The following is a 20,602-nucleotide window of genomic DNA, read 5'->3' as shown; positions in this document are numbered from 1 at the left end:
CCTCAAACATTAAGTAGAAAAAAGATCTGACAAATACTTTTTTTTTTTACTTAATGAAGTCAACACCCCCAACAAATATTGACAATATATTCTATGCAGCCCCAGTAGTCTGGTTAATATTGTGTTTGGAACATGAGTTAAGTGGCAAGAGTCCTGTTTTTAATCAATCTCGGGGCCGCCATTTTATCGTCGACTGAAAATGACGTCACTGTTGCCCAGGTAACGACCAATCATGGCTCACCCTGTTTTCTGAAGCTGAGCAACTAATCATGGCTCATCTATTTTCTGAAACTGTGCCATGATTGGTTGTTACCCGAGCCCTGCGCAACAGTGATGTCATTTTTAGTCGACAGCAGGTGGCAAAATGGCCGCTTCCGGACGAGGATCAAAACGGGTGGATTTTGCTACTAAACTCATATTACACAAACACAATATTAATCAGAAGGCCGTGTTTAGACTAGTGAGTTTGTAAAGGACATTTTTGGATTGACTTCCCCAATGACACTAAAATGCCCGTAAGTTAAACACAAGCTACACTCTAAAAAGAGAATCGTTGAACCAACTTAATTTCATTGCTTCAATCTGTAACACAAAATTTTATTAGGTTCATCCAAGTTAATATATTAAATGTGATCAATTATGAGGTCATTAAGTTTAATCACTTGAGTTCATTAAACTGAATATATTAATTTTGAATTAATTAAATTCAATTGTGTTTTACCACTTGACGCAATTCAATTAAGTTGGTTCAACAATTTTCTTTTTAGAGTGTACACGGAACCATATTTGGCCACAGCAACAAAAAAAGACCCTTGGCGGCTTACTAGAAAAAGAAAAAAAGTACAGTACATCCAAAGTTAGTACTATAGTGATCTTATTTGCATATTCAAAATGGGACAGAAGAAACTCAATTTGATTCAGATAAACTACCAATGACCTTTTGACCCGGTCGGCAGCTGCTGCCGCTCTCCCTCTGCCACTCAGCGAAGGTCAGTCATCGCGCATTACAGCGGGAAGGTTGACGAGCTGCATTTTTAAAGGCGCTCTGATCCAGCCACGCGGCCCGTGTCGTAGTTCAGCCGCCGTCAGGGTGAAGCGGCTACGGCGGCGGCGGCGGGTGGAGGACGAGATGAAGGGCACGTGGGCATGAGGACGCTCCAAAGTCCACACTTGTCCGCGTGCGTCATGATGGAAGCGGTATTTAAGATTCATTGCGGCGCATTATTGATCCCCTCTCCACCTCCACGGCTAAATCAACTGTAATTGACCCTTGAACGTGTACTTTTGCTCCTGTCACCTTTCGTCCTCCGTCGGCCTTGCGGGCTGTGCGTGTCATACTCGCAGTTTTACACAGGCCTGCTGGGGGCCGGCCTGTGACATGAATGCATCTTAATCACCGTTAAGCCTTAATCCCTTTGGGGGGGGGTATGCAAGCATATGGTCTAACAAAGCTAATTCAGCAGACATTACAACGGTATTTAAGCTCCACGCACACAATGGAGGGAGGGTGTGATGGAGGTGAGCAAAATGTGGTCAAATAAACATTTTGGAAGGGGCACTAGTGCAAGAAATGATAGGGGTCCATGCAATTTGTGTAATATAGTGTAAAAAGTTATAGATGGGAAAGCTAAAAGGGATGAATCATATTTCGTTTTTATAAAGTTAAAAGAATATAAAGACTGACTTTGTCAGGCATACATACATTTTCCATTTTGACTTTCTCCTCATTTCCAGAAGGTTATCTATCACGTCATCTTGCCCACATCTGACGGCAGCTCTTGTGACCACTCAAAGTGTCTTTCTCCTCCCAGAACAGTCTCGGGCCGAAAGGTCAAACTCCATCGCCATGGCCGGGGCGGTGATCGGCGCGGTCCTCGCTCTCTTCCTCATCTCCGTCTTCATCATCGTCCTAGTCACGGCCCGCAAGACCCCGCCGGCGGCCTTTTCGGACAAAGTGTAAGTCAAAGAAATCTGACTCAACCAGAAAAAAAAAAATGACTGATGAAAAATGATTCCCCTTGAGCCGTGGCTGAGGCCTGTCAGCGCGTTCGCTTTCACCGCTGGGGTGCCAAAGAACATTGTGAACAGATTTTGTGCATTTCTTCTCATGTAAAAACACTCAAACTTGAGGCTAAGTGCTTGAGGACTTGTTTTGATTAATTAAGCTTCTCTTTATTATTGAAGTCCACGCCGCTGCTCCAACTTGTAACCTACGGACCGGAATGTCTGTGCAAGGTCACAGGTCGATTCCTCTCATTTATCTTTGTTAATGTGTCCTTGCGTACTTGCCCGCCAAAGTAGAAGAAAGTGATGGCTAAATAAATGAATGGCATTTCGTTTTGTCACTGGAGTAAATCTAACGATATACTCCATATTCATCCGGGGCTTACATTTGACTCAAAAAAAAAAAAAAAAAAGCAATTCAAGGTGGAAAGTGTGACACTGCAGAACTGTGCATCCTGCAGTGCTGTAATGAAGTTAGCATCTTAAGCGTGACTGTGGCCGGATGTCCCGGTGGGACCGCAGGGCAGGAGTCGCCACTCTCCTCCATCACACATAAGCGTGTATAGAAAAGTATCAACTGGCATCTTGAAAGAGAAAAAACGTTCCACGTTGCAAAGTCAATGTTAACAAAAGGGGTCAATATCGATATGAAGTGCTTTTGGTGTCCTCGTCAGAATCGCTCAGTTATCCTTTATTTATACCAGGCAACAACTTAACAGTTGTTATCATGAAAATGTACCAGAATGAACACCGGAAGACCTCAAATTAATATATTAATAAGTGTCCGAACATTTGCACATAAACCAGTAGACAGTTGGGTCTCTTGAAATGTGACCCTCAAGATTATTATACTTTGTGACTTTCAAAATGCTATGGAAACATAGAACCAATGTACAGTAAACAGTTTTGACTGGGCTATGTTGTTCGAACGTACTGCAAAGTTGTTCAAACGAAATGATAAAAGTCGTTTGAACATATTGGTACAATATAAGCTTGCAAAGTTCAAACCTGTTTTTTGGAAAGTATGAGTCGGATATTTATTACTTTTAATATCTGATTCTGAAATTAAGAAAGCAGTTGCTAAACAGTATTCATTTAAATATTTTCAATATTTCTTAGTTTTTACTTACTGGCTTATTTTCCCCTTAATGTTGTTTTATTTCATTATTTCTCTCCTCTTTGTTGTTTATGTATGTAGTTCATATAATTGTATTCAATTTATTTAGTGAATAATTGTTATTTTAAAAAATTTGAAAAAAAAATTGCGACATTTAAGACAAAAAAAAACAAAAACAAAGGGTAAATGCTTAAAACATTTTGTTTTCCAATAATGCCACAACTTGAGCATGCGCAAACGTGCACTACAGCTACTTTTTGAGGACAGGACGAAGCTCACCAACAATGAAAATTAAGTAGGTAAACATTGTTGATGCGTTAATGTTTGAGAAATGTCGAACCAAATGCTTATTTACTTAATTGTCACTGTTGGTGAGCTTCGTTCTGTCCACCATCAAGTGTGCACGTCAATACCCCGTGGCATTATGGGATAAAAAAAAAAATGTTTTTAGCATTTAGCCTACGTAGCTTAATGCTACGTTCAAACGACTTAGCCCAGTCAAAAACGTTTATTCCACAACATAGGAAGAAATCATTTTCCACTGGACATTTCTTTTATGTCTTTATCATATGTCATCCTCTGAAGGATTGATCTTCCTCCGACACACAAGCCTCCTCCTCCCTACTCCGAGCGAGCACCTGCTGTTCCTTTGGGCGTCCATGCGTCCCAGGTGGCCTGGCTGTGTCAGGTAACGCTCCCCCCTCCTCGTCCTCGCCGTGACGTCATTGATGGCACTTCCCCCACGCGTACTACATCTCCGGTGGATGTCCACATGCAGAGCCGCAGGGCCGAGCGCAGGTACGAGGCCACCGAGAGGCGACGACCCCCCGTGGCAGAGGAGGGACCACCGGGGAGACGAAGTCCCACGGGACGCCTGGAGTGGGTTTGTCATCAGAGCGGGACGGAGCGGGTGTACATCAACCGCCGTGAACACTACGTGTGATGTGACGCAACATCACCCGCAGCTGCTTGCTTTGAACCCCGTCAAGCTCTCATAGCTTGCATCTTGTGCGCCAAGCCGTCAGTCCAGACGAAGAAACATTGGAAGCATCGGGGCCAAACTTTAATTCTAAAAAAAAAAGTTCATTGCCACAATTCTGTCTCAAGTTTAGGCTCGCAAAATCAGTCTTGTATCGCCAAAAACTTCTAAGTCGGGTCCTTCGTTTCGATCTCGTCCGAATTTACTCACAAATGTTATTACTCTGTGTAATGCGCGGGCCTGTTAAGTCATCTTTTCAATCAATTGTGCCTTCTGCTTTCTACTGGAAGAACATTTAATTGTTCTTCCTGTCACTATACCTCACTTGCATAGATAGATGAAGACACTGTACATTTGTAGTGAGTAAATATTAATTGTATTTTTTATTTTTTGTAAATGAAAATAATTTGAAAATGGATCATTTCCTGCAGCACACCTGCTGATCTCTCATGGCACCTGAATGCATCCCAGCACAATGGGGTATATGCCTCGGAGGAGGCGGGATTTCCGACTTCCTGGTTTTCACACATCAGCTTTGTTTCCTGTTTGCGACGTGTGGGCTGCGTCCCAGTCCTTGAGCTTCCGCCTTTGTGCCCCTCGGTTACGCGTTCCCGTTGACGGGTGCGAGTGTGTAATGTGTCTGTTTCAGTTGTCCGAAGCATTTTAGAGAGTTGAGGCGCCCTGCACGCTCCCGAGCGCGGTTCGGGGGCGCAGGGTTGGGGTGCGAGTGTTGGAACGCGGCCATCAGTGGCCGGAAACGACGCTCATGTGTGAAACCCGGAAGTGGGAAGTCCGTGGCATCTGTTGGGAAGCACTGGTTTAGCTTGTTTAATGCTGCATTCATGAAAAGTAGGAAAATACTGTATGCCACTTTGACCCCAAAGATACAAAAAAACACAATAAGCTAATATTTGTGTTTGCGATCGGACAATTTTCTTTTCAGAGGGCCCTATTTATATTTTACAGAACGGCATAATGTGGTCATAATAATATTGAATAAAATCTGAAATATGTAACCAGATAGCACACATAAATATAATAATTCCAACTCCAATCATTTCTGGACTGATATCCAAATGATGCCTTGATGACAGCAAATCCGCCAATATCAGCTCCTTATCGGCCTATGTGGCTTGCACGAGCGCATGAAATAATAGAAATGATAATATTCTAACAGGTGCCTGAAGACAAGCATTGCTTTTAATTGTTGTGTCGTCACTACTGCTGCATCCTGATGCGTATCATCAGACCAAAACATATTGCAACTGCCGAGGTCCTCTGAGACCATCTGTACTTACTGTGATGCAAACTGTGAAGTGATTTCCATCTCCGTCTTTTTTTTTTTGGGTGCTATTTTTTGGTCTTGACACTGCTAAGGTTAACAGAAGAAACTGAGAAGGTTTGTTTGTTGAATGCACATATCAGGGGGATATTAACATTGTTTTTTTTTTGTTGTTGTTTTTTGTCCATATAGCAATATGCTAGGGATGTTTTACTGACGTACTCAGATGCGACAAGTTAATGTATGTGTAAGGTAGTAACTAGAGACTGCCACAGAGTGACGCCCTTGTGCAGTTTAATTTAATAGCACAAGCGCCTTATTACTTTTTGTCCCTCTGGAGAACCCGTAATTTTGGCTGTGTTTGCGCGGGGGCGTCCATCTTGGTTTAGTTTCTTTTGGTTTTAAATAGACGATTAAAGCGAAATTTCAGCCACTATCCGATTTCTGTGCTGCCTCTCTCCGTCTCCGCATCACAACACAACTAAAACTTAGTAAGTATTAGAACCACTTCCTTTTATAGCTGCTAGAAGTGAAAATTAAATGTATTGCAGCTATAGTTTCCACTTTTTGGGAAGACTTTTTACAAGATGTTGGAGTGTGTCTGTTAATTTTGGAATGAGACATATGGAAAATGTACTTTTTAATTGCTTGTGGATAAATAGTGGAGTCTCTGGAGTGCACGCCCACAAATAAAGTGTGACATCATCATGAACCAAGTAAATGTTTCATCTGCCTATTTCTGAAAATGCGTCTGCGAATGAGCCGTTTTAAAAGTGTCTCACTGTGGCGTAACAGTGGGGCTAATTAATTTTAATAACCAACATTGTGGAGTGTTAAATTGACCACCCGTTTTTTTTTTTTTTTTTTTTTGTAAGTAGTTCCAAGGAGTGAGAGTTCAGCAGGGAAGCAAGAATATAAATCTCGTCATCCAATAAATTTTTGAACTCTGGATTAAGTGTGCTGGGATTCCATTTCAAGGTAATAGTCACATTGTACGCTCTGTGAGTGACAGTGTTGCATTGCTACGCGTGGGAACATCGTGTATAGATGTAGAAGACTTCGTGGCTAACTGAGGAGTCAAAGGGCACTTTTCTAATGGCGCTGCACTCATATTGAACGCGACCGTCACCGCCAGCATCCATTTGTGTGCGTGCAGTTTGCGGTTTCTGTGTGAGCCCCGCCTGCCTCCCATACTGACGCTTTCCAACAGCGACATTCAGTGGCTCCATGAAGGACTACAACAGCCGATACCTTTCATCATCACTCAACAGCTAGGACAGTTTATTATAAAAAAAAATTGCTTCTGTTGTAGATATTTTTATGGAATAGAAGCCCATTGTCGCCAGTTAAAAACAATATGACTTTTTTTTTTTTAATTATCGTTGTTTTACTGTAAGAAAAAAAAAAGTATTACGTCGTGTCGTCATCAGCAACGTCGAAATACATACTGAATTAATTCGAGAGCTTTAAAACAAAATATCTTACTTCCCAGGATTTAAACTAAAGCATCACGCTTGGTGTTACATCAAATTGCGAAGTATGTAAGACAAAAAATAAATAAATAACCATCCTTACTGACATAATTAAAAAATGAAACAGTTACTTCAGACGATTAAACAAAAAGAAGAAGAAGATGTTTTGGTGATGATGTTTGTGTACAGGCCACGGCCCAAACAATCCCAAATTGAAGGAGAATCCATAAAATTCATCTCTTAATCTTTATTATTATTGTTGTTGTTGTTATTATTATTATTATGTCAAATTATTTATTTATTTAATAAATTACCATTGTAATTGTACAACATCTGCGATTGGCTGGCAACAAGTTCAGGGTGTACCCCGCCTATACTGCCCAAAGGCAGCTGGGATAGGCTCCAGCATCCCCGCGACCCTTGTGAGGAATAAGAGGTCAGGAAAATGGATGGATAGATGGATTGTACAACATGAATAGTCTACTTAGGTCAGAATCAAATACAGTATTACACTTTTTTATTGCTTTTTATTACAGAAAGAAGGGCAAAAAGAACAATGCACTGATTCCAATATTGTTTTTAAAGTTGATTCTTCATAAATGCCTTGTATAAAAACTGCTATACTCAACAGAAAAAGACTCCTGCTATTCTGGTTGATGCAGCGAAGATTGTTTGTCTTTTATCTGTTAAATGTGGGGTGTGAGATTCACAGTTCCAACACATTACATTTCACAGCTACAATGAAATATCAAATGTACAGATAGCTTTGCGTAAGTGTTGGCACACATCACTTGATACATTGCGAACTACAACGTAATAGATTGCATGTCCTAGCCGGTGAGCTCACAAATGTTATTTTTAAATTTGAAACCGACTCCATGTATTCTTTCATTTTTACTTACTGTAAGAGTAACTACTAGTTTTTGTTTTTGTCTATCTGCAGTACACATTTCATTAGCTCATTAAGACATGTTAGTTTGAGTACAGTGGTCATCAGTGTCATACTTTTGCACAACAGTAATAATTTATCAATAAAACAAGTCACAGCTAAAGAGAACCCCATTTTTGTAGTTTGGCCCTCAACTTGCACTACAAATTACAAATTGATGTTATTTTAAATGTGCATGATTCTGACAATGAACTTCTGCATGCTCAACTTGAACAGACTGTTTGTTTTCTGTCTTCATCACCAGTGATGTAGGCTAATAGTAGAAGCACAAACAATAAAAGCTGATAACAAAGTGAATAGAAATGAGTCCGCTCGATTAATGCTAATGCTAACACAACTCAAACAGTGCAGCAACACGTATAAACATTCAATATAATAGTACCATCCGTTTGTTCTATACTGTCCCCTGGTGGCCAAGGCGGGCAACAGCACAATAGCCATTCAATCGATGCAAAGTGTGACGAAAACTTTGCCTGTAATTCTATTTATGTCATTATTTCATTTTTTTTTTTAATAAACTTTGGGGTTTTTATTTATTTATTTATTTATTTTTGCTGATTGGCAGGTGAGGTTCATGTCAGTTTTCTTCAAATGGCGTCAGTAGTAGTAGTAATAATAATTTTTAAAAGCTACAGCGCTTAATTTGGAGTCTAAACGGGAACACAGTGCTTGTGCTAATGTAAAAATAGACCTGTTGCCACTTGCAAAAAAAAAAGAAAAAATCTGTGCTCTTGTGTGTGTGCTGTCCCTGACTGAAGTGAATATGTGAAGCAGTTTGCCCGCACAAAGTATCTTGCTTGATAAAATTCCTCTCTCCTCACACATCTCCTAATGAATAGCAGCTTTGTCTCAGCTGTCAGCATCAATTAGATGGTGCTCCAAAACCAACGTCATGGTGGACTGACGGAGGATGCGGCACCACGGCCGCCACCGCCGTCATTTTGACTACAGCTAAACATCCTGCGCGAGCTGTTTACTTTGCCTTGGCTTTCTGTTTGGAGGCTGGCGTAGGAGCAGGTTTTGAGGCAGCGGCTTGTGCTCGAGCCGATTTGACCGCATCGTACACCCCGAGGCACCTGATACAAAACAAAGCACCATAACAAAGTATATTAGTTACTGTGTACTGTAATGAGGCATGTGACAACTAATTTTGTAACATTACTTACCAAGTTTTGATCTTCTTCTCAAAAGCTTTCCAAGCTCTGACAATCCTCCTTATCCTCACCTGGCATTATGACAGGGGGGGTATATTTAGAACAGATTTCTGTGCAGGTGTACCTAATGTTGTGGCCAATGAGTATATTCAAATCTTACCTGCTGTTTTTTGTAGAGTAGAGGAAAGGAAAACAGAGCGATGACAGCTGTAACACAAAAATCATTGATGCAACTAATGAGACAATTTGACACACTTTTCAATACAGTGAAGGTATCAGTCCTTATCCTGACTGATACCTTTGACAATTACATCTATATTGAAGCTCTGCTATGGAGGACCAAAAATTACAAAATAAATAAATAAACAATTAAAAAGAGAAAATAAAAACGGATATAAAAATATAATTAAAAAATTGAATAAAAAAATAATACAAATGGAAATAAAAACAACAAAATTATATAAATAAAAGTAAAAATAAAAAACGAGATTCAAAAATGAAAAATAAATGTGGAAATAAATACAGATATAGAAATAAAATTAAAACAATAAAAAGGCTCTGCTCTCATATTTACTTATTTCATGCTATAGACTCTGTCAGCATGATTCCATGAAATGTTATTCAAATGAGGGGGCGGACCTAAGGGTGTCTTGGGTTGGACTACTTATTCACTGTTGCAAACTGCCTTTTGTGGCCTTTTTATATTAGACATGGTTTTGGTCTGAGCACAACAATGGAACTTAGGTGAATTTTTCAGAAAAAAAAAATTGATACATTAATTAAGGAATCAGATCATTTTCTGAACTCACCAGCTATTACCAGAGTCAGCCCAACGGTGAGAACGCCAACATAGGTTAGCAGGTACAGCAGCAAAACAAACTGAAAGAAGAAAGAAAAACACACCAAAATGTGCCTGGTTCAAAATCAGTAAGTGCTTTGTAATATTTTGCTTTCAAACATCTCTGACCTTGAGCGAGTCAATCACGTTGTCAATGAAAAAAAGACGTTTGAGCTCTGTGACAGCAAATGCTATTAGCAGCACCACCTCCTCCACCAGCATCACCGTCTCCTTGTCTGTCAGAGAGCTGTCGTAGTCCAGATATGACCTGGAAACACATAACATTTGTAACAATCGGCAGTGTGGCACCGCGCCACGGGGGGGCGCTTTTTTGTGTGTGGGGGGTAGCACTTCTTCGTTTTTTGGCGGTGAGTTTTTTATTTATTTATTTATTGATGCCGTGGAAGCTACGGTTATTGCAACGTAAGTGGGGTTTTTTTGTGTGTTTTTTTTTTTTGCTGCTTACACCACGCAGGTGTTGTTCACCAAAGTACAGCATAGTGTTTATACTAGTATAAATGTGTAAAATAATAATAATAATAATAATCACTCCAAAGTGACATTCTAGTCAATGCTACCATCCCTCTATTTGTCAACCAAACAATCAATGTGAATGGACTCACTGGAAAGGATGCAGCCCAGGGTTCCAGCGCAGCAGCTCCAGCAGCTTGTAGTAGAGACGCAGGGGGAAAGTGACGCACATGACGCCCAAACAAATGTGAGAGAGGACAGTGATGGCGCTCAGCTGGAACAGACTGGCCAGACACACCACTAAGCCCGTGAACACAAAGCCGGTCCTGCTCGTGCTCCTCCAATAGACCAGGTCCATCACTGCAAAAACAACATACATATTATGAAATGTGTTAGTTCCTCATTTCTTTGAATGTCTTATCTTAAGCGGCCTGAAATAAAAAATAATTGAATTGGCTTTATTAGTTCATGTAAATAACTCTCTTAGTTTGACTTGAGAGTTCTTAGAGAGAACATTTACATTCTGCACAGGAAGCTGGGATTTGAACCCACAACCTCTAAATTGTGAGGTAAATGAGTCTGTCATAACAGCACAAGCACTAATAAGAAATTGCATCATTTGTCATCATATTAATGAACTGTGGAATTACTGGAAAACTTCATCATTTTAATGACTAATTTTTAGATTTTGGCTGTTATTATTTTATTTCAATTGATGTAAATTGCCTTAGAGAGAAAGAAAAAATAATAGTCATTCATTTTAGTATTGCTGATTTAAATGTCATAAATAAATAAACTGTATACCACAAAGCACAACAGATGCAATAGTTCTCAATAAAAAAAATATTTCACTGACATCATGAATAAAAAGTGAAAATTCCTCTCATAATGACAACTATAACATTCACTCACATTTATCAGGACAGGAGTGAAGCTTTATACACAAACTTGCACAATAGATTCTACATTCAAACACACAACATTAACATCAAGAATGAAAAAAAAATACAAATCTGTCCCATTCCCTGACTTTTTACTTAATAAAATTAAAGTTGAACCAAGTTTGTTCTCCGCACACACTAAATAAATCAGCTCCCATTTCCGCATGCACCTGACGGCTAGACAAGCGTGACCGCTCTTAACTTCAAAGTTGTGTCACCGATTGTTTCCTTACGTTTGCTGGCCATTTCGGCGGCGGTCCTGCTCGCTCTCCTCTCTTTCCTTCTTGTTGGCCGTGCACCGCCGCAGGCTTTTTTTGGCCAACCCCGCTCTGTCAGCAATATTAGGACGCCCTGGCCTAATTTTATCCCGTATTGGATGGCCTCACTTTGGATTCACACACACACACACAAATTGGCAACTTGAGACATCAGCAATGTACTCATCCCTCAGCTTTCAGACACTCCTATGACCCCGAGCCAGTTGGTGGCCTACTGTAGGCCGTCAAAGACAACATTCATCTGTCTTCCTCAGTAGTAAAGACTTTTGTAAGGCCATCTCTTTCCTGCAGCTGGATAGCTAGGGCTACCAGTTTAATAATTATAAAATGAGAGCCACCTAGACAAAACTGGAAAAAAGACACTTCACAATAAAGATGTCACAAATTGTAATTCCCTGAGAAATTGTTGGCGAATGATGTCACCAAGCCAATAAATCACTGCATACTGTATGGTAGCAGTAGATACAACGCTGTGCAAATATGCCCCCTAGTGGATGTGAGCACTACAGTGATGACGTCAGAGCAATTTGATTGACGCTAAATATTCTGCTGCTGAGGCTGCAATTTTGTGTCGAATTGTGTCAATAAAAGCATTAAAGCATGCTTCTGTTGGTGCCATTATGGCACTGATTTTTAAAATAATATCACTCTTTATTTGGTTTTATTGTCTTCTTGTATTCAATTCTGTTTTGACCCCATTTACTTGGAGTGGAATTCCAGTGTCGGCCACTGGATAGCAGCACACTATTTTGTTTAACACTGTACATTTGAAAGAATAAGAATGAAAAGAGGAAGTGGGGCCTGTTTCAAGCTTTCAAGATTTTTTAAATTGTAAATTCTCTTCAAAACTTCTATTTACACAGTGACAGCTGCAGGTTCATTTTATAACGTAGCCTACAGTACACCTTTGGACATTGGAGACAATAGGAGATCATAGGTTTGTTAATTAAAAAAAAAAAAAGGGAGTGGGAAGATTTGTTTGCTTTAAACAGAGAGATCAAAACAGCTGTTACACTGTACAATATTTTTGTCATGGTCTGAAAAGTTTGATGGAGGGTGGTTTACTCCACTTCACAAATTAACCAAAATGAAACATATAACAATTAAAATACATAAATAAATACATTAGCAAGAAATCAGCAAATTGAAAAACAGATGCAGATACCCTCGTTTTGTGTCTTATTTATTATTGTTTAAAAATGTGTTTTACATATTTTATATTTACATACCATATTCATCTTCATATTCACAGAAGGTTGTGGAGCTACTATTGCACAGTGTAAATCATGAGGTATGGTGCAAAATACATAACATGAATTTAAAATATCTCCAGATAGAAATTGAGCTTTTTCTTCCTATTAATCACTGGCTTGATTTTCATACAGGCAGCATGGATTCAGCTCCCACTTGTGATAGTGTGAATGTGAGTGTGAATGTTTGTCTGCCTCTTATGTCCCTGTGAAACAGAATAAGTGGATGGATGGTGTTATATCCAACTTTATAAAATTGCCCCAAAAGGCTTCTGAAAATGTTTTGGGAAATGCTTTGCATTTTGCAACAATCCCGTCATTGCCAGCATCGTTGGTTTACAATTCAACTGAACTTCATTACATTTACTTGTCTTTGTGTTTGTCTTTTCCTGCGTCACTCAGGCATACTGTGATCTAAATGGCCAGGTTGACCCATAATCCACCATGCTGTGAGCCTATAATCCAGCCTGATCAAAGGTTGGTTTTATCGCAAAGGGGGAGGGTCCGAAGTACCCGCAGGAAGACGTTGAGAGAGGCTGAGCTCCAATATGATAGTGACAGTTAGAGGCGGGCCAGGGATTGGTGCACGGAAATAGCCGACCAATCCCGGAGCAGGTAGAGAAAACATAACAAGGCAAAGAGGCCGGCATTGAAAGAGGGAAAAAAAAACTGAGGAAAATGAGAAATCGCAGCAGAGGAGAGTGAGTGAGGATGGGTGGAGGCGAGAGCGGCGCTCAGTGACGTCTCCAGAGAGGAGAGGAGATGAGCGAGGAGAGGGAGGCGACAACATCCATCAGATGAGGCAGCCATGCACTGAGGAGGGCCCAGCAGCAGCAGGCCTCGCCACCAGCTGTAAACAAAACATCCCAAGCATGAGGACGTCGAGGAAGGGAAGCGTGGAGATGCCCGCGTTTGTGCGCCAGCTGGTCAAAGAGACTGAGAAGAGGGTTAGCTCGTTCTTCAAAGGTGGGCGGGGGGGAGCGGCCGAGGGGGAGCAACCCGGTGAGGGGGACAAGGAGGAGGTCATCCCCAGCCCATACCTGGACCGGCCGGTGTTGGACAAACTGGCAGAGGAGGGCTGCGCCCGCTGGGGGCTGACTTATGCCCTGGGGAGCATGCAAGGCTGGAGGGCCAACATGGAGGACTACCACAACTGCGTGCCTCAGCTGGGCGGCGAGCTGGCCGACTGGAGCTTCTTCGCCGTGTTCGATGGGCACGCGGGAAGCACCGTGGCACAGCACTGCTCACAGCACCTTTTTGGTCACATTCTGGCCGCAGGTGACAGACACACACACGTGCGCGTGTTCAGGACTCGTACGCCTCCTACAAATCTAAAACAAGCGCTGAAAAAAAAACTGGGGGAAAAAGATCGAATCTAAATCGACATTTTGTTGTAGAATGCAATTTGGAAAAACAAAAACAAATCCCTGCTTCATTTCTGTTAGTCACTAGTTTTAGTTTTAAAAAAAGTAGGCTTTATTTTTTAAAAAAAAATCATATATTGTCTCTTAATTTCAGTGTTCGGGTCGTGTGTCAAACTCAAGACCTTGAGTTTGACACATATAAAAATATTTAATAAGGCAAACCATATGTATCTTGTCTTCACTTTTAACACAGCCCTACTAGTTTAAATGTCATATTCTTATTAATATTGTGTTTATGGAATTTGAATTAAGCAGCAAAATCCATCTCTTTTACTCATCTCAGGGGCGGCCATTTTGCCACTTGCTGTCAATTGAAATTACATGCAGATAATGACCAATCACAGTTCACCTGTATTCCGAGTTTGGTCATGTGACATTCATACGCGGCTAATTCTTCCTTGAAACACTATATGCTACATTTTCATGCGCAAATAGCAAAAATCCAGCAGTAATTGATGCCCCAAAAAGTTTTACATTGCCTGTAGATGCCACAAGATGACAGCAAAGCATTACATTGGTTTAAATGAAACGCCACAACTCACGTCAACCTAGTTCCTTGACACCAAAATGACATTGAAATAATTATTTTCTGGTATGTAATTAGAAAATAGGTGAGTTTTTAACAGGTGAGCAAATAAAATATTCGCTCCAAAAAATATAAAATGTCTGATTATTGTAAATGATGAGCTAAAGCAACACTGAATCAATTAAAAAGAGAGCAAAACATAATCATATCATTTTTCAGCAATTGTAATTCCATGTACTATTATGAGTTGCGTTTGCGTTGACAGGTGGCCTGGGACCCGAGGACGACCCCGACAGGGTGAAAGGTGCCCTGACCGAAGGCTTCCTGCAAACGGACAAGCATGTCCACGCCGTGGCCCGCCGAGAAGGATGGGAGAGAGGCGGCACCACCGTAGTGGCCGCCCTCATCTCGCCCTACAACATCTACTTCGCCAACTGTGGCGACTCCAGAGCCGTGTTGTGTCGCTCAGGCCAGGTGTGCTTCTCCACCGAGGACCACAAACCTTACAGTCCTCTGGAGAAGGAGCGCATCGAGAGCGCCGGAGGATCCGTGTCCCTCCAACGTATCAACGGCTCATTGGCGGTCTCCCGAGCGTTGGGCGACTTTAGCTACAAGGGGGCGGAGAACAGGCCGCCCAACGAACAGATGGTCTCGCCCGAGCCGGAGGTGTGCGTCGTTGAACGTTCGCCGGCCGATGAGTTCCTGGTGCTTGCCTGCGACGGCGTGTGGGACACGATCAGCAATGAGGAACTTTGCGCCTTCATTCACAACCGGCTGCTCGTGTGCACCGACCTGAGGGACGTCTGCTCGCAGGTCATTGACCTCTGCCTCTACAAGGTCAGAATCTGCCTCTAGAAACTGAACTCAGTACCATATTAGGCATTTGGTCAGCTGTTGACTTGAAATCTTTTTAACAGGTAATAAAGTGAGGGACCATTGTTTATTCCGGCTATTGAGCTAAACCAGGGGTGTGCAACCTGCAGCTCTGGAGCCACTTGTGGCTCTTTAGTGCCTCTCCTGTGGCTAGTGTGAATCTCTTAAAATAAAATAATAGTAGACATTCTACATTTACTTTTTTTTGATAAAACATTGTTTGAATTAATTAACAAAAAATTAATAATTAGATATTCAAAAAAAATGACAATTTACAAGTTGTCAAAAAAAGAGATGAAAGAGAGATTTAAAAGTTACCTTAAAATCTAAAAAAAAAAATCAAAAAAGGAAGAAGAAGCACATAACATTACCATCACAATGTACACAAAATTTAAAAAAAGTTATTTTTAAAAAGGCATAATAGAAAACGTTCAAAAAGTAATCATAAAATGTCCAAAAACAAAAGAAGAAAGGCAGAAAATTACCATAGAATGTACACAAATTGCAAAAAAAGTTAGAAATTTCCCCAAAAAAGCAGACAAGAAAATAAGATCAATAAGCAACTATAAATGTAATGTACAATAAAAAAAAAATTCTAGGTTTTCATACTTTTGTTAACAAGTGGAAAAAAAATGTTAAACTAATAGAAATAGTTCAAATGAATTTTTGACGTCTATAGCCGTCAATGGCAGTGAATGAGTTAAACACGCCCGTTGAAGTACAAGTTTAACTTTAATTGAGATTTTTGTCATTTGTGTCCTCCTCAGCTATAAGTAAAGAACCCTATTGAAATAAACGCAAGTAAACAAACTAACAGCGGCGCTGCCCTCCGCTTAACTGTCACGTCCATCATGTCATCATTACGTAAGAACGCTCCAGCGTGGAAATGCACAATAACCTCAAAATGTCACAGCTTCTTCTTCATTGCGTGCACGTTCCTCTGCTCCACTGCAGCAGATGCGTGCAAAAAAAAAAAAAGAAAGAAAGAAAAAAAAAATCAATCGGCAGCGAGGCTTGAAATGGTGACGTGGGTTCGAATGCTTTGCCAACATGGCCGTCACTCTCCACCACAGGGCAGCCTTGACAACATCAGCATCATTCTGCTGTGCTTCCCTGGCGCTCCCCAGCTGTCCACCGAGGCCTTACACCAGGAGGCCGAGCTGGAGGATCTGCTGGAGTCCAAAGTAGCAGGTATGATGTCATATATATATATATTACGGTCATGTGACATTCACAAGCTGAGCTGTGATTGGTCATTACCTGAGCCCTGATTAACTGTGATTTCATTTTCTGTGCTGGATTAAAAACAGGTGGATTATGCTGCTTAATTCATATTCCACAAACGCAATATTAATCAGAATACTGTGTTTAGACTAGTGGGGCTGCTTAGAACATATTATTGTACAGAAAGTACATTACTTGACTTCCACTTTTCACAATAACATTATGGCCTTTTAAAATATTGCATACGCATTAGCGTTGCATTAGCATTAGCCCACTACAAAATATTAGGTTAAATTACAGTTGCCTTAAATTAACCGCAGCAGTAATGAGCAAAATACACTTTTTTTTTATGTTAAATGCATTAGGAAGTAGACGTTCTGATATTTTGAATACTGAAATATAATTATTATTGTTATACACAACTTTTCAAATTTACTGCATTACCTCCCCCCCAAAAATTTTGGGGAAAGAGTCCGTATAAAGTACTTCATGATGCTTGATTGATGACATTTGCGTGTGTAGTACGAAAGTGAGAGAGAGAGAGAGAGAGAGAGACTAAAACCTGAAATAAATGTATTTGCTGCCTTCTACTTAACAGAGATTTATGATGAGCTGTGTGCCAGAGGGGAGGATCCCGATTTACTGACGGTCCTCACGGTCCTTGCGTCTACCGTAATCCCCGGATTACCACCAGGGGGAGGCATACAGAGCAAGTGAGACCCTGTGTGTGTGTGTGTGTGTGTGTGCGCAACTGTGCATGTAGAAAAGGGTTTTTGGTTCATGTTTTTGCAGCGCCGATGTGACTAAAATCTGAAAGTGCGACATGTCTAGGCCGTGGCAGAAAAACTCACTATGGTGGCCCTGATGACTTGATTTGGGAGTGCAAATCACAACAATTGTTAAACACAACAGCAAAAAAAAAAAAACAACAAAAAACTAATTTGCATGTGTGTGTGTGTGTTACAGAAGGAACTGCATTATCTCTGCTTACTACCAACAGAGAGAGATGCATAACCCTACAGTACTAAATGTAAGTACAAAATAAAAAATGTTACTATGCACAATCGTCAGTAATCCATTACATTAATAACACTTTTTTTCTTCTTCTGTCCAACCAGGAAATGGAGGGCTCCTGAATAGGCCGACTGGATTGTGTCAATTAAGGGATTGTAATTAATATCTATATTAACTGTTTTATTCATGTTTCTAATGGACAAAAAGGGAGTTAGTGAACAGTTTACATCATTCTAGCGAGCAGCACCTTGTCGTGACAAATACAATGCAAAAGTAGGTATAAGAAAGCCTGATACATTCTATATTTGTATAAATATGACATTTTGTAAGACTAACTCAGCAACACTGACCCAGCAACAAACTTCTGCCTCATATTCAGTCAACAGACGAGACAAATAAAAGCCTGTCAGACTGAATATTAGCAACTGTGAAATAAGAGTGGATGGATGGAATGTATTTGTGAGAGTGTAGGCACATTTTAGCTTAGCTTTAGCATACAATAAGGTCCATCATGCTCAATGCTAACGCTACCTTGTTAGCTGTTGGAAAAGCACAAAAGTTCCCTTGTTATGTATTGTTGGCGAGGAAATAAACTAATATAATTATGTGAAGAAGAAGAAAAATATATTTCACATGGTTGAACTCAACATAGTTTTTAAACATGACATGGGGAGGAAAATGATTTTAGTTTTTTTTTTACAAAAATTTATAATGTAATGTAATCATCCTCAGAACTTTTGAGGAAATTAAATTATATAACACAAAATCAGGGAAAATATATACAGTACTCTTTTTTTCTTCTTAAGTCCTCAATGAAACCTACAGGAAAAACATCATCAGTATACAGTATTGCATGTGAAATTTAATCATCCCCCCCTCCCTCCACCCCCCTGCATGTTGGAGAACTATATACTGCCTTAGATTTTTCTTGATCAGGATGGTCAATAATCAGGATGGGTCGTTATATCATTAATGTTGTATTAACTCAGTGAGCAACTTTGTCTATATCTAGATGTTATATGTTAATAATGAAATGGCTTTCAGACAAAATAAAGAATATTTGAACTAGTGTGACTACTGGCATGTTTATTACCGTGCAAAATACACATTTTGATTAAACTGACACGTTAGATTAGGCTGTGATACAATATAGAGTATGATGGATTAAAATGTGTTTTCTTGCATAGAGAAAAAGATCTACAGCTTTTTTTTTTTTACTCTTGCTCTTTCCTCTACTGCCACACACAGCGCTTAAGAACACAAAATAATATTGTTCGAGGGGTGCGCCTTTGATTGATGTCATGCTAAAAAAAGCATCATCTTAAGGCTTTTGTTTGATTATACTGAGCATGTTGAGACGTGCAAATGATCAGCAAATTAACTCAACTCACTGCCATCGATGGCTATGGACGTCAAAAATTCATTTGAACTATTTCTATTAGTTTAACATTTTTCCCACTTTTGTTCACGAGAGTATGAATACCTAGATAATTTTTTTTTGTATCAGAATGTCAGTAAGGTGGGGCTTTAGGACCCAGATGCGGGAAGGCAGAGCAAGGAGGCAGAGGTGCAGTCCAATAGAGGTTTTAATATCAAATCAAAAAAAGGCTAACTTCAAAGTACAAAACAAATGGAACTAACAAAACCTGAAGCAAAACATGAAAAAACAACTAAGGCGAGACTAACAACATGACATGGATCCGGATAAGGCAAAGAGGTCAGCGTGACGTGGCGAAAGACTTACGAACGTGGCAACAGCAAAAATGAACCGACACAGACAGGGGGGAGACAACCGACTAAATACACCAACACTAATGACAAGATAAGACACACCTGGCTGAGGGCACTGATTGGATGACACAGGTGGACACAATCAGGGTTGACACAAACACCACACGAGGAAGGGCAAGTGACCAGAAACGAGAGGAGTAGACTTTTCACAATAAAACAGGAAATGACAAGACAAGGGGAACACACAAGGAAAACATGACAGGGAGTAAACAAAACTGAAAATAAACATGACACAGAACAGATATAAAATGTGTGATTAATTGTGAGTTAATTAGTGCAGTCATGCGGTTAATTACGATAAAAAAAATTAATCGCCTGACACGCCTAATTTTTAGTGATCTTTTCTTTAAAAAATCAAATTAAAAAATTAGTAAAAATTTAATTTAAAAAAAGATTATTAAAAATTAGGGGCATCAGGCGATTAAAATTTGCAATCGTAATTAATCGCATGACTTCACTAGTTAACTCATGATTAATCACAAATTTCATATCTGTTCTAAATGTTAAAAAAAAATCTAAGCTTTCATACTCTTAACAAAAATGAAAAAAAAATTAATAGAAATAGTTCAAATTAATTTTTGACGTCCATTGCCGTCAATGGCAGTGAATGAGTTAAAATGGTTTATTTTTGCAGTTTGACCATTTCTGTAATGTAAAAGGCTCCAAATGATGTGTGCATCTTTTTCTATAAGATGATCTTGTTTTTTTTTTTGTGCCTATGCTCTCTTGTTGCCTTATTCCACACAAATATATTAGTTGAGGAGCTTAGAAGACGACGAGCGAGCGAGCGCAGCCCTCTTAACTCATCAGCAGTCCGGCATCAAGTGCTCCTTCATGGCTGCTTTCATCTGATTGCTTTTGTATGAGCCAATCACTTCAGGACATCAAACCTATCTTGACTGTGATATCGAACGCTTTAAATTGCTTTCATGTTTTTACTCCTCAGACCAAAACGCGAGCATGTCTAGACTCTATCATGAATATCTGTAATAAATACATAGACTCCTCCCCCCCC

General features: G+C 40.0%; 3 protein-coding genes across 3 annotated transcripts; 2 read left to right on the top strand and 1 right to left on the bottom strand.

The window, feature by feature from the left end:
• The first annotated feature begins 1,689 nt into the window (after positions 1–1,689).
• On the top strand, positions 1,690–6,212 carry LOC144036227 (uncharacterized). The gene is made up of 3 exons (XM_077546693.1): positions 1,690–1,956; positions 3,707–3,809; positions 3,900–6,212. Exons 1-3 carry the CDS (start codon positions 1,847–1,849, stop codon positions 4,062–4,064), a joined length of 378 nt encoding a protein of 125 aa, XP_077402819.1. The 5' UTR covers positions 1,690–1,846; the 3' UTR covers positions 4,065–6,212.
• A 1,181-nt stretch (positions 6,213–7,393) lies between these two features.
• rtn2b (reticulon 2b) lies at positions 7,394–11,693 on the bottom strand. Its single transcript, XM_077546692.1, has 7 exons — positions 11,441–11,693; positions 10,419–10,626; positions 9,925–10,063; positions 9,767–9,836; positions 9,118–9,164; positions 8,970–9,028; positions 7,394–8,879 (listed from the first exon to the last, which is right to left on the bottom strand). The coding sequence occupies exons 1-7, from the start codon at positions 11,451–11,453 to the stop codon at positions 8,777–8,779; spliced, it is 639 nt and encodes a 212-aa protein (XP_077402818.1). The 5' UTR covers positions 11,454–11,693; the 3' UTR covers positions 7,394–8,776.
• A 1,574-nt stretch (positions 11,694–13,267) lies between these two features.
• Positions 13,268–18,870, top strand: ppm1nb (protein phosphatase, Mg2+/Mn2+ dependent, 1Nb (putative)). The gene is made up of 6 exons (XM_077545870.1): positions 13,268–14,013; positions 14,951–15,522; positions 16,632–16,749; positions 17,381–17,495; positions 17,749–17,812; positions 17,901–18,870. Exons 1-6 carry the CDS (start codon positions 13,533–13,535, stop codon positions 17,916–17,918), a joined length of 1,368 nt encoding a protein of 455 aa, XP_077401996.1. The 5' UTR covers positions 13,268–13,532; the 3' UTR covers positions 17,919–18,870.
• Positions 18,871–20,602: the final 1,732 nt, after the last annotated feature.

The sequence above is a fragment of the Vanacampus margaritifer genome, chromosome 16 (genome assembly GCF_051991255.1).
Source record: "Vanacampus margaritifer isolate UIUO_Vmar chromosome 16, RoL_Vmar_1.0, whole genome shotgun sequence".
Lineage (NCBI taxonomy): Eukaryota > Metazoa > Chordata > Actinopteri > Syngnathiformes > Syngnathidae > Vanacampus > Vanacampus margaritifer.
Note: the sequence above shows the minus strand (reverse complement) of the source record. Positions and strands in the feature narration are given on the sequence as shown.

Excerpts from the sequence above, each read along its gene's own strand:
- LOC144036227 (XM_077546693.1), top strand. The coding sequence starts at position 1,847 with ATGGCCGGGGCGGTGATCGGCGCGGTCCTCGCTCTCTTCCTCATCTCC. Across the intron at positions 1,957-3,706 it reads GCGGCCTTTTCGGACAAAGT|GATTGATCTTCCTCCGACAC; the intron begins GTAAGTCAAAGA and ends CATCCTCTGAAG. Across the intron at positions 3,810-3,899 it reads AGGTGGCCTGGCTGTGTCAG|AGCCGCAGGGCCGAGCGCAG; the intron begins GTAACGCTCCCC and ends GTCCACATGCAG.
- rtn2b (XM_077546692.1), bottom strand. Across the intron at positions 9,837-9,924 it reads ACGTGATTGACTCGCTCAAG|TTTGTTTTGCTGCTGTACCT; the intron begins GTCAGAGATGTT and ends TTCTTCTTTCAG. Across the intron at positions 8,880-8,969 it reads GAGAAGAAGATCAAAACTTG|GTGCCTCGGGGTGTACGATG; the intron begins GTAAGTAATGTT and ends GTTTTGTATCAG.
- ppm1nb (XM_077545870.1), top strand. The coding sequence starts at position 13,533 with ATGAGGCAGCCATGCACTGAGGAGGGCCCAGCAGCAGCAGGCCTCGCC. Across the intron at positions 15,523-16,631 it reads TTGACCTCTGCCTCTACAAG|GGCAGCCTTGACAACATCAG; the intron begins GTCAGAATCTGC and ends TCTCCACCACAG. Across the intron at positions 16,750-17,380 it reads GCTGGAGTCCAAAGTAGCAG|AGATTTATGATGAGCTGTGT; the intron begins GTATGATGTCAT and ends TCTACTTAACAG.